General features: G+C 56.3%; 5 protein-coding genes across 5 annotated transcripts; 4 read left to right on the top strand and 1 right to left on the bottom strand.

Moving 5' to 3' along the window:
- Window positions 1–571: 571 nt before the first annotated feature.
- On the top strand, window positions 572–2423 carry BX661DRAFT_18278 (uncharacterized protein). Its single transcript, XM_051536059.1, has one exon. The coding sequence runs from the start codon at window positions 689–691 to the stop codon at window positions 2147–2149; it is 1461 nt and encodes a 486-aa protein (XP_051391713.1). The 5' UTR covers window positions 572–688; the 3' UTR covers window positions 2150–2423.
- Window positions 2424–3966: 1543 nt separating this feature from the next.
- BX661DRAFT_143286 (glucose inhibited division protein A-domain-containing protein) lies at window positions 3967–6252 on the top strand (the record flags this gene model as incomplete). The annotated part of the gene is made up of 2 exons (XM_051532998.1): window positions 3967–5733; window positions 5815–6252. 2 exons carry the CDS (start codon window positions 3967–3969, stop codon window positions 6250–6252), a joined length of 2205 nt encoding a protein of 734 aa, XP_051391714.1.
- Window positions 6253–6583: 331 nt separating this feature from the next.
- BX661DRAFT_143323 (WD40-repeat-containing domain protein) lies at window positions 6584–7839 on the top strand (the record flags this gene model as incomplete). Its single annotated transcript, XM_051533002.1, has 2 exons — window positions 6584–6653; window positions 6791–7839. 2 exons carry the CDS (start codon window positions 6584–6586, stop codon window positions 7837–7839), a joined length of 1119 nt encoding a protein of 372 aa, XP_051391715.1.
- A 3578-nt stretch (window positions 7840–11417) lies between these two features.
- BX661DRAFT_182606 (uncharacterized protein) lies at window positions 11418–12510 on the top strand. Its single transcript, XM_051536016.1, is given in 3 exon segments — window positions 11418–11650; window positions 11668–11779; window positions 11833–12510. The coding sequence occupies 3 exon segments, from the start codon at window positions 11517–11519 to the stop codon at window positions 12502–12504; spliced, it is 918 nt and encodes a 305-aa protein (XP_051391716.1). The 5' UTR covers window positions 11418–11516; the 3' UTR covers window positions 12505–12510.
- Window positions 12511–13301: 791 nt separating this feature from the next.
- BX661DRAFT_182608 (uncharacterized protein) lies at window positions 13302–14084 on the bottom strand (the record flags this gene model as incomplete). Its single annotated transcript, XM_051536017.1, has 1 exon — window positions 13302–14084. A coding segment is annotated over one exon (572 nt), but the record flags the coding sequence as incomplete, so codon positions are not given.
- Between the last annotated feature and the right edge of the window lie 924 nt (window positions 14085–15008).

Genomic DNA, 15008 nt, shown 5'->3' on the forward strand with positions numbered 1-15008 from the left:
AATTGTCATGGTTTATAAATTGTTTTTTAAATGCTTGTACTCAGAAGCAGCCAACGAAAAAACAATATGGTGTTATGAAGGATATGCTTTTATACAACAATATCGCGATATCTACATCTAAATTTGCGGTTAAGCCTGACAATATGCAGACACATTCACGCGCATGTCATCTGGAGCAGTCACTTAGCAGTCATGTACAGCATTTCCCAATATCGATATGAATAAAATAATATCTACCATTTAAAATAAAAGCTGACTATGCTTAAAAGTCTATGTCTGCTTTCTGCCTTTATAAATTCGGGTATGGTCATGCAGGTTTCGAAAATCACTGAATATAAAAGTCTAAGCCATATTTTGAGTGACATTGACTCGAAACATAATTAGGCGATCTTCAGTGACTACCAATCAAGCGCGTTGAGCTGAAAAATGGCACTCGCGCGTAAACCTGTTTGGTCAAGCGAATTGGTCGTGTTGGCATCCAAAGAAAAAAGAATAAAAAGCGGGAAAATAAAGGGCCGCTGCTGCCAAGGTTTGTTTACATTTTTTTTTCTTCACTTTTTTTTGAAAAAATAATTTTTATAGTACTTGAAGAATAGGCAAACATAAGCACATATAAGCGCACATAAGCACACATAAGCACACTCGCACACACACATTCGTATTCATTCATATTCTTTATTATTCAACTATGTTCTCTCAAGTTACAAGGATCATTACACCTCGCTCACGCGCTGCCAACACGCTTGCAAAGTTGGAGGATGCTCTCTCCAACCCACCCTGCCTTTCCTGCTCGCACTTGGAAATGAAATACAAGGCAGTAGACTCAATGCTTGGCAGAAAGATTATTGAGGTGATGGAGAAGGACCTCGAAATCCGCCGCATTACTGCGGAAGCCCAGAAGAGGAGGGTGGCATTGGATGTGCGTTACAACGACTACGTCAATGCAACACGCACAAGCCTCGAGTCAGTGAATACTGATTTCAGCATCGCACAAGATAGGATCCATGAGCTCGAGCAGATAAATGGAGAGCACATGGCCTTGATCGACGACGCGAAGACGAGGGTTTCTGAGTGCCAGAAGGTTTATAATGATCTTGCTGCAGCACGCTGCGAGATGGATGCGCTACGCAAGCGCGCAGAGCAGGCTGAGGCCACCGCCAACAATGCCAATGCCGAAAAGGAGGCACTCTGCAAGCAGCTCGACAGCACACACAGCGAGGTCCGAGACCTGCGCGGCCAGCTTGCTGAGGCCACCATCGCCATTAAAGATTCCATAGCCAATGGAAAGGAGCTTAACGAGCTGCTTAATCGCACGCGAAACATAAACAACGACCTTGATGGGTGGCTTACGGCGGCTCACACTACCGCCAGAATTAAGCGGAAGGAGCATCAAAAGAAGCTCAAAGACGCACATGACGAGAACCAGAGCCTGATGAAGCAGCTAGCTATAGCAACCGCCGACGTCAACGACACCAGGGCTGAGAAAGAGGCACTTTACAAGAGGCTGGCCACAGCAACCGTTGCTGCCAACAATGCCCACACCAAGGAGATGGCACTCTGCAAGGAGCTCGACAGCGCATGCAGCGAGGTCCAAAACCTGCGCGACCAGCTCTCTAAACCTACCGGCGCGAAACAGCAGCAGAACGTCAAAAAGGAGGCACTCTGCGAGCAGCTTGTTGCGGCTACCACCGCCACCAACAATTCCAACGCCGAAAAGGAGGCACTCCACGAGCAGCTCAATGATGTACACTATTGGAACCATGACCTCCGCGAGCAGCTTGCCACAGCTACCATCACCGCCAATTTTGCCAGTGCTGAGAAGGAGACGCTCCACGAGCTGCTTGCCGCAGTTACTTCCGCCATTCCCAATGGTACCAACGCAGAAAAGAAGGCGCTCTGCAAGCTGCTTGCCGCGGCTACAACCTCCATTTCCAATGGTGCCAGCGCTGAGAAGGAGGCCCTTCGCGAGAAACTCAACAGCGCACACTACAGTATCAATTATCTCCGAGAGCAGATTTCTGCAGCTACCAATTCCGCCAATAGTGCCATTGTGAGAAGGAGGCACTCCACGAACATCTTGCCGCAGCTATCGCCGCCGCCAATGGTGCCAGCGCTGAGAAGGAGACACTCCGCGAGCTGCTTCGCATGAACATAGCCACTGCCAGCAGTGCTGGCGCCAAGGAGGGAACACCGCAGAACTCTCATCGCGAGCAGCTTGATGTGTCTACTGACAAGCCTGGAAACGCACACCGCGCGACTGGCGAGCCTGTAAGTACTCACTGCACAACTGACCAGCTCGACGTGGTCGTCACTACAGCGAATGGTGCTGATACTGAGATGAGGGCGCTGCGTATGCAGCTCCATGGGGCTATCTCTACCGCTAGTGCTGCTTTTGATGAGAGGGACGACCTGCAAAAAAAGCTTGCCACCTCCTGGGTGGAAAAAAATTGGTTCGTGGAGCAATTGAAGACGGCCACAGCTTGTTCTGACCATCTCCGCAAGCTACTTTACGAGGCTACTCATACTCATGCTGTTGAGCCCAATTCTGCCTACCTTCGCCACGAACTTGCAAAATCTGACAAAAAGATTGACCAGCAGCAACGCACCATCTCCTCCTTCAATAAGCGGGATAAGGCAAACGCACTGGCATTTGAGTCAGTGCACTGCATCTTGAACATTGCTGATCGCCATGTTGATCAAATGGTGGATGCGCATAGCGGATGGGCTCGCGGCCACACCGAGATACTGGAACAACTGGGTAAGGACCTACTCGAGGCCTGCGAGTTATGGCTGGACAATAGGTTTGACTTGAGCATTGAGGAGTTCAAGGAAAACATGGCCAAGCTGGCCGAACTGATGGCGCCTAGGGGCGAATGTGCGGCAAAAAAGATGGCAAAGGCAAACGCGGCGATGCGCGGCAATCTGGGCAAGCTCCGCAACCAGCTAATCACGGGAATTAATGTTACTAACACCCGCTTGGGCCCGCCGAGTGTTAGAAGTTGGCACACCAACACCAACGCCAACACCAGAGCCAGCCCCAACACCAGAACTAGTGTCAACGCCAACGCCAACGCCAGCCGGCCGGACCGGAAAGGAAAGGGTAAAGAGGTGTGGTTTGATATTTACGAAAACTATAAAATTTAAAACATTTATAACTTAAAAAACTGCTGAAAATATGCAAACGAATGATAAAGAAAAATTGCAAGCACACCGGTGTGCTTACACATTGTCAATGTATGCGTGCAAGCTTTTGCTGCGACATCAGGGCACGGCCAAAAGATTTGGAAACTATTTTTGGTTTGACTTTAATACCTAATTGTTTTCGGTTCATATCCATTTGTTTGGTAGATGTGCGATTCATAATAACAAAAATACAAGTACCAAAAAATAGACACCTGATAAGCAAAGCAGCTAGAATTTGATGCGCTGGACAAAAAAACGTCCACACCTCGCCCAGAAAAATAGATTTATCGATCCACTTGCTCATTTGACGAAGCCCTGTTCTGTGATAAACAGCTAATGGCTATAATCGATATGATATGTGAATGAATCTATCTGTGCACTGCCTGCGAAGATGAGTAGCTGTGGCAGAAGGTGCTCCTCCTTGGCTTTGCGCCCGGCTGATGCTGCTGTCTCTGCCAAACGATTGCACTTAATTTTCTACCTCTGGCAAAAGGTGGTAACGTACTTAGATTTTAACAAAATGTAAAGATAAGTGCGTAAACATAATCTCCAAGGTTACCTACCCCACATGTTGGGGATTTATTACAGCGATATTTGATTTCCACACCGTAAAATTAAATTAAATGCTTATAATCTCTGTATTTTTTTTACAACAGCTTGAGATTCCATCCCAAGCGTGCTGTTCAATTTCTTCTCTCATTTTCTATTCTTCTCCGGCTTTTGATATTGTACATTTGCTTTTACCTATAAATCGTGCTTACACATATCGCAAATACGCTGGCAATGTGGAAACAAGGAACCAGAATTAACCGGTCCAGCGGCATCCGGAGACTTGCTCGATCGCAGTACAGGCCTGAGTACAGCTGGCGAGGGCTCTCGACAACTGTAAAGGCAGAAAGCACTCTCTATAGCGCAGCTTTGGATATAGCCGATTACGACGTTGTGGTCATTGGTGGTGGTCATGCCGGATGTGAGGCATGCTCTGCAGCGGCCCGTACTGGTGCCAAAACAGTTCTGGTGACGCAGAAGCTTGATACGATCGGCGAAATGTCCTGCAACCCGTCGTTTGGTGGAATTGGTAAGGGTAATCTCGTACGCGAGGTTGACGCAATGGACGGGCTGTGCGGACGCATGGCCGATCTGGGCGGCGTGCAGTTCCGTATCCTCAACCGGTCGAAGGGCCCCGCTGTGCATGGCCCGCGGGCACAGGTCGACCGCGTACTGTACAAGCGCAACATGCAGCAGACGCTATCTAATTATCCGGGACTGTCACTGAAGGCAGGCAGCGTGGCTGATATTTTATTGGAGCGGCCCACGGACACAGATCAGACAACACTGAAGCGGTTGGCTAGTCAGGAGAGCACATCGGCCGAGGCGTCGGCTACTGTGGTGGGCGTGCGGCTGGAGTCGGGCGAGATTATACGTGCGCGCAAGGTGGTCATAACCACGGGTACATTCTTGGGTGGCGAGATCCACATTGGCCTCAAGGCCTTCCCCTCAGGGCGCACGGGCGAGGCGGCGTCCATTGGTCTATCAAAGTCGCTCAAAGACGCCGGATTCCGCCTTGGCCGCATGAAAACAGGAACGCCGCCACGCCTAGATGGCCGCACCATAGACTACTCGCGCATGCCGCGGCAGCTCGGCGACATGCCGCCGACGCCCTTCTCCTTTGTGCACGACACTGTACCCTACGCTGATCGCCAGATAATGTGCTACCAAACGCGCACAACGCCCGAGGCGCACGATCTAATCCGCGCCAACTTTGACCAGTCGATACATATCCGCGAGACTGTGCGCGGGCCGCGGTACTGTCCCTCCCTGGAGTCCAAGATTAAGCGGTTCAGCGAAAAGCAGTCGCATATTGTGTGGCTCGAGCCCGAGGGCCTGCCCGAGCACACGGACCTTGTGTACCCGAACGGCATCTCAAACACAATGCCCGAGGACATCCAGGTGCGGTTCCTGCGCATGATGCCAGGGCTCGAGAACGTTACCATGACTCAGCCCGGATACGGCGTGGAGTACGACCACGTTGATCCGCGCGAGCTCAAGCGTAATCTCGAGACCAAGCGCGTCAACGGCCTGTATATGGCCGGGCAAATCAACGGAACCACTGGGTACGAAGAGGCCGCTGCGCAGGGCCTCCTAGCCGGTGCGAACGCCGGATTGGCAGCCGCGGCAGCACCAAAAGGGTCGGAATCGCCGCCCCAACAGCTCATTCTGGATCGCTCTGACGGATACCTGGGAGTGCTGATCGATGACCTGATCACCCGTGGCGTCGAGGAGCCCTACCGCGTGTTCACAGCGCGCTCGGAATACCGGCTTTCGTCGCGCGCAGACAACGCCGACCTAAGGCTTACGCGCCGCGCTGCCGCCCTCGGGCTTGTCCGCGACCCGCGCCGGCTTGCACTCCTGGACACCGTCGAGGCCGAAATGGCGCACGCCCAAGGTCTGCTGGCCAAAATGGTTTTGTCGCCCAGTGCCTGGGAAACCAAGCTTGGCGGCGACACCCAAGTGTGCCGCGACGGCATCCCACGGTCGGCACTGGACATGGTGCAGATGGGTTTTTTGCGTGACAACGTCTGGGACGGCGCGCGCGATGCCGAGAACACTGAAGAATTGCCTCCGACAAAGGCCCGACTTCCGCAGTGGGCGCTGCGTCCGAGAATCTCTGAAATCGTCCCCGAGTGGTGCAATATGCCCGTGGGCATCCGCCGCCGGGTCTTGACCGAGGCCATGTACCATGGGTACCTGAAGCAGCAGCAGGCTGAGGTCAATTCGTTTAAGCGCGACGAGGGCATGCGCCTGCCGACGAATATTGATTACTCGCAGATCCGTGTTCTGTCGCGCGAGGAGATGGACAAGCTCATGCTGATCCGCCCAGATACCTTTGGCGCGGCCAAGCGTATCGACGGCATCACGCCCGGTGGGATCCTGGCTCTACTGAGGCATGTGCAGCGCCAGCCGGCCGACCAGAAGCAGCAGCAGAAGCAGCAAATATACAAGGAGCAGCGGCAAAGACAGAAGCTACAAGAGCAGCAGAATGAGGAGCAGTCATCGGGTGCAGCCTGAGCTCTCAACAACGTGGTAATGTTTTTTTCTGCCTTTTTTATTTGACTGTAATTTATTTTTGCTCGGTTTCTGGGATCAGGGGGGATATATTTTGGCTGTGGGCAGCGAGGGGCACAAAGACACAAAAAAAGGGGTGCAATTTAATCGTGTGTTTTGCGCGCGGAATTGTTCCTGAGCTCGAAATTTTATCTCCACAAAACAGTTGAACAGTATAAATTCTTTTTTTATAAAAAAAGTTTAGGTTTAAACTTCATCTCTTTTGTTTCAATTCAGCTGTATACTTTTTTTTATAAACACATAATCCCTTTGTAATCGGCCGACCTCTGCAACGATGAGTGTTTTAGAAGAATTCAACTTTCCCTTTTGCGTGACAGCGCATTCCTTCAACCATGACAGAACCCGTGAGTAGAAAATATACAATTTAAAAAAGACAGACCCTTGCATGTGCACCAATGCATTAGCGAACCCAGCGTGAATGAGTATATATTTCAGAGATGCTCAATAAAAATTTCATTTATTTGTGCTAATTTTTGTATAGAGGTGGCACTGTGCCCGAATTCCAACGAGGTGCACATTTACGCGCGCAACGGCACACAGTGGACGCAGACACACGTGCTGAAGGAACACTACCTGCTTGTAACAAGCATAGACTGGGCACCGCAGACCAACCGAATTGTAAGCTGCTCGCAGGACAAAAACGCATACGTGTGGACACTGGACACAGCAACATCAGTATGGAAACCAGCACTCGTTCACCTGCGCATCCAGCGCGCTGCAACGCATGCCAGGTGGAGCCCACTGGAGAACAAGTTTGCGGTGGGTAGTGGTGACAAGTGCGTGGCCATTTGCTATTTCGACGAGGAGAATAACTGGTGGCTGAGTAAGCATATCAAGAAGCCCATTGCTAGCACTGTTTTATGCGTTGAATGGCATCCGAACAACGTACTAGTTGCTTGTGGTGGCACGGATATGAAGGCGCGGGTGATTTCGGCTTTCATCAAGGGTGTCGATCAAAAGCCCCCGCCGACTGCCTGGGGTGAGCGTTTGCCGTTCAACACCCTGTGTGGTGAGTTTGAGTCGCCGTCGGGCGGCTGGGTGCATAGTTTGGGATTCTCGCCAGATGGCGAGTCTCTGGCCTTTGCGTCCCACGATTCCAGCATTACTGTGGCATCGCCGGCATCGGGCGAGGTTATTTCGGTGCGTTCGCCCAACCTGCCATTCAAGTCCCTCGTGTGGTCCGACCCAAGCACCATTGTGGTTTCGGGCCATGATTGCTCGCCGATGGTCTATGCGTATGACGGCGCAGCGTGGCGTTTGGTCGCGAAGCTTGGCGAGGACGATCGCAACCGTCGGTCTGCCACTGCGTCTCCCAGTAACAGCAACAGCGCTTTCAACTTGTTCCGCCAGATGGATAGCCGTAGCCAGCCAGCAAAGACTAGCAGCAGCAATGTCATTGGCGATGGGACGCTCAAGTCTGTGCACCAGAACACCATCACTGAGCTCCGTCGTGATCCTGCGGGCAACCCAGTTGAGGTCACTTCCAGCGGATTAGACGGAAAACTCATCCAGTGGAGAGTCCAGGGTTGAAAGTCTTTTTTGTTTTTTATTTTTTCGTTGCAAAGATTTTTTTATCTTTTCGAATTACAAGTATCCCTTTTCTTTTATAATTCATACTTTCACATTTTTTCATATACAAATTTTATCATTATCGGGTTGCCATATATATTTGTTATACATAAAAAAAATATTTTTGCAATATTAATCATTCGTCATCGTTGGACAGTTCGTTGAGCGCCGTCAACGAAATGACATTGCGCGTCGAGATTTTAGCCCGAATATCACTGTCGCTGCTGCTGCTTCCATCACAGCTATCCTTGGGCGGGCTGTCATCAGCCAAAATAGACATCGGGTCTAGCTTGGCAATCGCATCCTCTACATCACTCCTGGCATCCAACTGGTAGCTGTCCGCATGGAAGCGCTTGACAGCAGCAATATCAGTGACCAAGCTCGTGCACTCATACCTGTCGTTCTCCCCACTAATTTTGTCTCCAAAACCCCAGGGATATCCGACTCCGGGCCAACATCGACAAGCGGCCATGGCTGCTGGGCCGAGACCAGCTCAAACCCAAACAGCGAGCTACACGACTGCGAGCTCGACGGATCCAGCCTCTGCATATTAGCAATGCATGTCTGGGCAATACCCTGCTCGAGCGCTGCACATACATCGTCGCCTGTATTGACCGTGACTTCGACACAGATCAGGCTCTTGTTGAGCTTAATAGACGCCGAGAGCGCCATCAGGCCGGCGACGTCAATGGCGGGGTTCTCGGACACGTCCAGGCGCTCAAGACACTGTAGCTCGGGCAAGCACTCGGCCAGGATAATGGCACCTGCCGAAGTCATATTGGTGCCGGACATGAACAGGCCCTTAAGCGTCTGGTTCTGCGTCACTACCTTTGCCAAAACCTCGAGTAGCAACGGCGTTGGGCCGCACGCAGGATTGCGGCTGATGTCCAAGTATACCAGCCCCTTGTTGATGCCTAGGCACTCGACGAACGGCGCCAGAGTCGCCGACTGCAGCTTGTTTTGACGCAGGAGCAGGCTGCGCAGATTGGTGTTCCACAGCAGGCCTTCGGCCAGGTCCATGACGGCGCGCCCCAGGTCATTCTGCGAAAGGTCTAGGGAGCGCAGCCGCGAAACGCGCGGCGACTCTCCCGGGTACCCGCCAAGCATGGGCAACCCTGCCGACCCCAATTCGCCGCCATAGTACTGGGCGTCAGAGAGAGCGTGCAGAGACACGCTGATGGGCCTGCGTGCTGCCACTGCCGCCGCCGCCGCAGCAGCAGTAGCAGCAGCAACCATCGACTGCCTGTTGAGCGTGAGCTGTGGTGGGTCACCGTAGAGCATCTCGCGCAGGATGGGGCCGGCAGTGCCGTTGAGTGAGTTCAGGCGCAGGGACAGGTGCTGCAGCGGGGACAGGCGCACGCCCGAGGCAAGTATGGCCAGGGCGGCGGGCTTGATGCCGCAGCTGTTCATGCGCAGAGCTTGCAGGCTAATCTCCTCGCAGCTGGTTGTCTTTTTGTGCATCGAGCCGCGCGCCATCGACCAGTTCGCGCCCAGCCCGGCTAGCGCCGCAGCCAGGTACCCTGCGCTCTTCTTCCGCACGGCAATGCCCGAGATGTCCAGCAGCTGCAACTGCTTGCTGTGGCGGACCAGAATCGAGATGTACCGGATGCCGTCGCTGCGCAGGCGCGAGTTGTTGGCCAAACTGAGGTAGCGCACGGTGTCGTTGCACAGCAGGCTGTAGGACAGCAGGCGCACGGCGTCGTCGTCGATGCCGCAGTGGCTCAGCTCGAGCTTGGCCAGGCCAAAGTTGAGGTCAAGCATGTCTGCAAAGCACTTCATGTGCGCGCCGTTGAGCTGGCTCCCTGTGAGGTCTAGCGTGCCGAGCGACTGGTCCTTGCGCACATGGCTCAGCAGCGTCTTTTCGACCGATGGGATGGGCACAACATCAAGTGACTTGCACGTGCGCTCGTAGAGCTCCCAGACCTCCTGTGCGCGGTAGTGCCTGTGAGCCAGGGCGTCGACGTCCCATTGGATCAACGAGCGGTTGCATACGGGCGACAGCTCCGAGTCGCCGGACGTGCTTCTCCTGTTTTGGCGGGGGAGTCCTCGGAGTCAACGTCGGCGTTCGCGTCGGCGTCGGCGTCGGGGTCGTTGCGATGGTCTGTTTCCGTGTCCGTCTCGGCGTCAGTATCGGTATCGGTGTCCTCGGCGGCATACAAGCTGCTCGAGTCAGAGTCAAACTCGGTGACGATGATGGGCATGGAGAAGCGAATGCGCTTGAGCTTTGATGGGTCGAGCTCGAGCGAAAAGTTTGTCCAAAACTCAGTTGACTTTATGCGCTCCTGGCTGAGCGGCGGCACGAAGTTGGTCGAGCGCTCAAAGTCTAGGCTTGGTGCAGTCCTGCTGGGCAGCATTGCGGAGTCTTCGTCAGGATTTCCATCGGCATTGCCGCTGCTGCTTCTTCCGGTGGTGCTGAGCCGCGATGATGTGTTGGCGGCAGGGATTCCGGCGTCGTGGGCAAATGTGGGGTACTCTGGAATGTCGTATTTGGAGGCAGGCAAGATGGCCTCGCTGAACCATTTTTTAGCGCCGGGCCACACGACCACCTCGACGCAGTGGTGGCGTCGTCGTTGTCCTTGGGCATCTTCAAAATGCCCTTGTCCGGGAACCGCAGGCCGTCTGTGGAGATGCCCAACTCGCTGGCAGTCGGCGATTCCGCAAGCTCGTCTGCAGCAATGGTGGCGGTGGCGGTGGCGGTGGTAGCAGTAGTGGTGGCGTATTTGGCGGGCTGGAGCCGGCGGTCGCTTCGGGGAAGAGCGGGGCCAGTTGCATAGTGGCCACGTCGGGAATGAGCGGCATGTGTTTTTTAAGCGGAGTGAACGGGTCTGTGGGGGTTTCATCCATGTTTGTGTTTGAAAGCGAGTATGGGGGTGTCGAAGAGCATGCTTTGGGTGAATGTTGGTGGCGAGGAGGGGTCAGAGTGCAGGTGAGGCCGGCCATCAGCTCTGCAGGGAGCATGATCTCCTCAGCTGTTGTGGCACTGGCCTTTCGCGCGTGGCGTCTGTTGGGGCGAGCCATGGTTGTGAATAGATTATCTGTGTGGATGCGGGTAATGTAAATAATTTAGAGGGAATTAAATGAATTATAGGTGGCAGGAAAGCCTGAATGCGAGGGTGTTAAATAGAGCAAGCAAATAACAGGTAGAATGAGAGAAACAAAATTAAATGATGATAATAGCAGATAGCAGCGCAGAATTAAATAATAGAAAAATACAAAGAGAAAATATTAAAATATGAATAACCAAAGTAAAAAAGGGAAAAGGGAAAATGGAAAGGGAAATGGAAAACGCGTGCAGGACTTGCGCATACGAAGTCGTCTGCGCGAATGTGGGGACAAGCGATTTTTTTTTTAAATTTTCTTTCGGGTGTTTGGGGTGGGCAGAGTTGGGCTGGGGGATGAGAAGAAAAGGGAAGGGAAAGTCTGAAAAACTGAAAAGCAGGAAAGACTGTGCCACCCACTGTGATCGAAATTAGTAACAGATTGATCAATCTTTTGCTGGTCGACGCTTTTCCATTTGGTTTTTTTTTCTTTTTCTTAAAGCTAATTCGAAATCAGCTATTTATTTATTTATTTGTTGTTGTAAATGTTGTGAGCAGGCGAGGATTTGCAGCGGCGACATTGGGATATTTGGACATTAAATGAGCGCAACAAACGAACACAGCAGCGGCAGCAGCGGCAGCGATGAGGATTGGAATGGAGACAGAGACAGAGACAAGAAGAACAGAGTCAGAACAGAGACAGAGACAGAGACAGAGACAGAGACAGAGACAGAGTCAGAGTCAGAGTCAGAGACAGAGACAGAGACAGAGACGGCGACAGAGACAGAGATGGCGACTTTGCAGTGGCTCTGGGCGAGGTCCTCCGGGGCTACCCGGGACTGCTGAGCAGGCGCGTCGAGGAGGTAGCGCGGGCACTGACGCAGGCGACGCTGGCAGCATCCTCGTGTCTGCGCAGTACGCCAGCGCCACCTCATCGACGCTGCAGCGCGTGCGGCTCGGGGTGGCGGCAACCACAGCGTCCTCGGCAGCCTCAGAGGCCTCAGCGCTGGCAGCAGCATCGTCAAGCGTGCACTCAAGTGCAGCAGCGGCGGGTGGCGACACCAGCGGCGAATCCACGGCGCAGCGGCAGCAGCATATGGCGTCTCGGCGGCGGTGGTTTACGGCAACGCACGTGCAGCAGATGCGCGTGGCTGGCGTTGAGTTCAAAAAGGGGAAATTCACAGATGCCGAGAATGCGGCCATCGAGGCGGCGGTGGTGGCGTTCTCGGCGATGCACGGCGTTGGGCGGCCGGAGATGTACCGGCAGCTGTTCGCCAAGGTCGATGAGCCGGGCGGCAGGCGGCTGCGGCGCGAGTTCTGGCCGGTGCTGGCCGAGGCGCTGCCGCTGCGGCAGGTGCAGGCAATCTACCATCACGTGCGGCGGCGGTTCCACCCGCACAACTACCAGGGCGCGTGGACGGCAGCTGAGGATGAGCGGCTGCGGCGGCTGGTCGCCGAGCACGGGCCGGCGTGGGAGGCCGTTGGCGGGCAGATGGGCCGCATGGGCACGAACTGCCGCGACCGGTGGCGGTACATGCAGGGCAGGGCGGGGGGAGAGCTGAACTTGGGGGCGGGTGAGGAGGGCTGAGGAAGGCTGGGCTGGAGGATTGAAAAGCGCTGGAGGCGGGGCGGAGGCGGATGTGAGGCTGAGGGCAGGCAGCAGTAGCAGGCCTGCCGCTGGTTGGCCCCTGTTTTTTGTTGATTTTTCTGCTATCGCTTTTTCCATTTTTGGGCGAGGGGGGGGGGAGCATGCGACCGGGCTGGGCGCGCATTTGACTTGGCTGTGAGCATATGAGCGTAAATGGAAAGAAGCAAGGGAAGGCGCGATGCACGCATCTGGCATCTTGGGAAGCTGCAAGCTGCAAGTGCAGCCTTTGCTCAATCCCCCTTTCGGCCTTTGTTGTGGTTTTTTTTGCCTTTCTTTTCCTCATTCTCTCCCCCGTTTACTCGCCCAGCTCTCCATGTAACTCTTTGTACTTTATATTGCATTAAGCCATCACACCATCACACCATCATACAATTATCCACTATTCAAAGTCATCAAACACGGTATTGGGACCGGGCCACAACAAAAAAACGAAGCATCACAGCCGCGTCCTTGTCGCATACACAGTTTCTTTTCCTCCATTTTTCCACGATATTCTGCATCAGCATAGCCACCCAGCGCATATCAATGGCCTCTGCCGAGACGCTGCTCAACACCATCCCCGAGCTGGGAGAGAGCTTCCCGTGCTGCAGCATCAGCAAGCCGCACCACAAGAAAACATCGCTGGCCGGCAGCGGCCGCACGCTCAGCAGCGTCAGTAGCATTACAGTGTGCGATGAGCCAGCGGCAGACAGCGGCGTGTGGTGGCTGGCGTCGGACAGCGAGCATGCACACACAGCCTGCCCGCTACGGCCGTTTGCGCACATGGTCGTAGGGCTGCCGCAGCAGCAGGACCAGCAGCAGCAGCAGCAGCACAAGCAGCAATACCAGCAGCACTACCAGCAGCAGGACCAGCAGCATACCAGCAGCAATACCAGCACCTCCAGCACCACCAGCACCAAAACCAGCTCCAGTCCAACCCAGCCCAGCACCAAACCAGCTCCAGCTCCATCACCACAACCACCTCCACCAGGGCGCAGCCGGTGGCGACGACACGGCCGTGGGCGAGCGCATCCCGCCGGCAACGCTGGCATCGGCAGCCATCGAGCACATGTCAGACGCGCTGCGCCGCAAGCTGCACGGCGCGCGCACCGACGGGACCGTCGGCGACCTGCTGCACTTTGAGCCGGCGCGCGGCCGCTCGGGCAGCCTGGGGCTGTGGGGCGTGCTGGGCTGGCTGGTCGGCTCGCCGGCGGCATCGGCGGCAATGGCAGAGCCCGCGCCACGGCGGCTGTTCCGCCGCCGGCCGGTCGCGCGGCGCGCCGAGGACGACCCGCTGCTGGTGGGCAACGAGGGCCTGGGCGCCGTCGACATCGGCGCCGTGCGCGCGACCGGCGGCGGCGGCATCGGCGCAGGCTGCGTGCTGGCCGTGTGCGCGCACGCCATGTCGCCGGGCGTGCAGGCCGAGTGGGAGGCGTGGCGCCGCGACCACCACGGCGTGCTGACGCCCGGCGGCCGACGACTGGCCGTGGTGCACGTGGCCGAGGTCTCGACGCTGCACCGCGTGGGGCTGTGCGGCATCGACGCGCTGGTGCCGCCGCCGCTGGCGCCGGCCGAGCTGCAGCGCGGCTTCGAGCAGCTGCGCGAGCGCGCCGGGCTGGCGCACCGCGGCGCCGTGCCGCGCATCGAGCCGGTGCCGCGCGGCGACCTGGCGCTGAGCACGGCCGGCGGCGCGCTGCGGTGGCTGGCGCTGCTGGTGTCGCGCCACGGGCTGGTCGAGATGGCGCACCCGCTGGCGCGCACGGCGCTGCAGACCGGCGACAAGGCCGGCGTCAGCGTGGCGCTGGGCGCGTGGCTCGGCGAGTCGCTGTTTGCGCGCATCCACCCAGAGGACGTCGTGCGCGTCGTGCGCGCGCTGCGGCTCGTGTGGGACGCGCGGCCCGACGCCTACCACTACGCGCGGCTGCGGCGCCAGTGGCAGCGCGCCGCCGACGTGCTGCTGCCGCCGCCGGTGCTGCGCCAGGTGCTGCGCGCCGACGGCATCGAGGTGGCCAACGGCGTGGCGGAGCTCAACGTGCAGGTGCGGCTCGGCGGCTCGGCCGACCTCGACTGGGCCGACGCCGAGGCGTGCGCGGCGCATACGCGCTTTGCCCGCGTCAAGCTGGCGCGGTGGCCGCTGGTGCTGCGCCCGCCGCGCAGCTCGGCCGCCGGCGAGCCGCAGGACGGCTTTGTGCTCGTGGCCATGCGGCCGCTGCCCGAGCCCAGCGGCGCGCGCGCGGCGGCGGCGGCCGCCGGAATCACCCGCTTTGAGCAGGGCGCGGCCGAGCTGGGCCGCAGCCTCAGCGGGCTGTCGCTGGCCGCCGCCGAGGAAGGCGCCGCCCGCGCCCCGGCCCCATCGCGATCCACCCCCAGCCGCGGCCGCAGCCGCAGCCGCAGCGCCGCCGCCGGTCCAACATCGCCGTCGGGTCGATGCGCGCCGACGCCGAGTGCTCGCTGTTCGGCACGCC

The sequence above is a fragment of the Kickxella alabastrina genome, assembly GCF_025024165.1.
Source record: "Kickxella alabastrina strain RSA 675 chromosome Unknown BX661scaffold_11, whole genome shotgun sequence".
NCBI classification, from domain to species: Eukaryota; Fungi; Kickxellomycota; class Kickxellomycetes; order Kickxellales; family Kickxellaceae; genus Kickxella; species Kickxella alabastrina.

Bases quoted from the DNA above. Each gene is read 5' to 3' on its own strand.
- BX661DRAFT_18278 (XM_051536059.1), top strand. From the start codon at position 689: ATGTTCTCTCAAGTTACAAGGATCATTACACCTCGCTCACGCGCTGCC.
- BX661DRAFT_182606 (XM_051536016.1), top strand. From the start codon at position 11,517: ATGAGCGCAACAAACGAACACAGCAGCGGCAGCAGCGGCAGCGATGAG. The intron at 11,780-11,832 runs GTAGCGCGGGCA...GTGTCTGCGCAG, and splicing joins TGAGCAGGCGCGTCGAGGAG to TACGCCAGCGCCACCTCATC.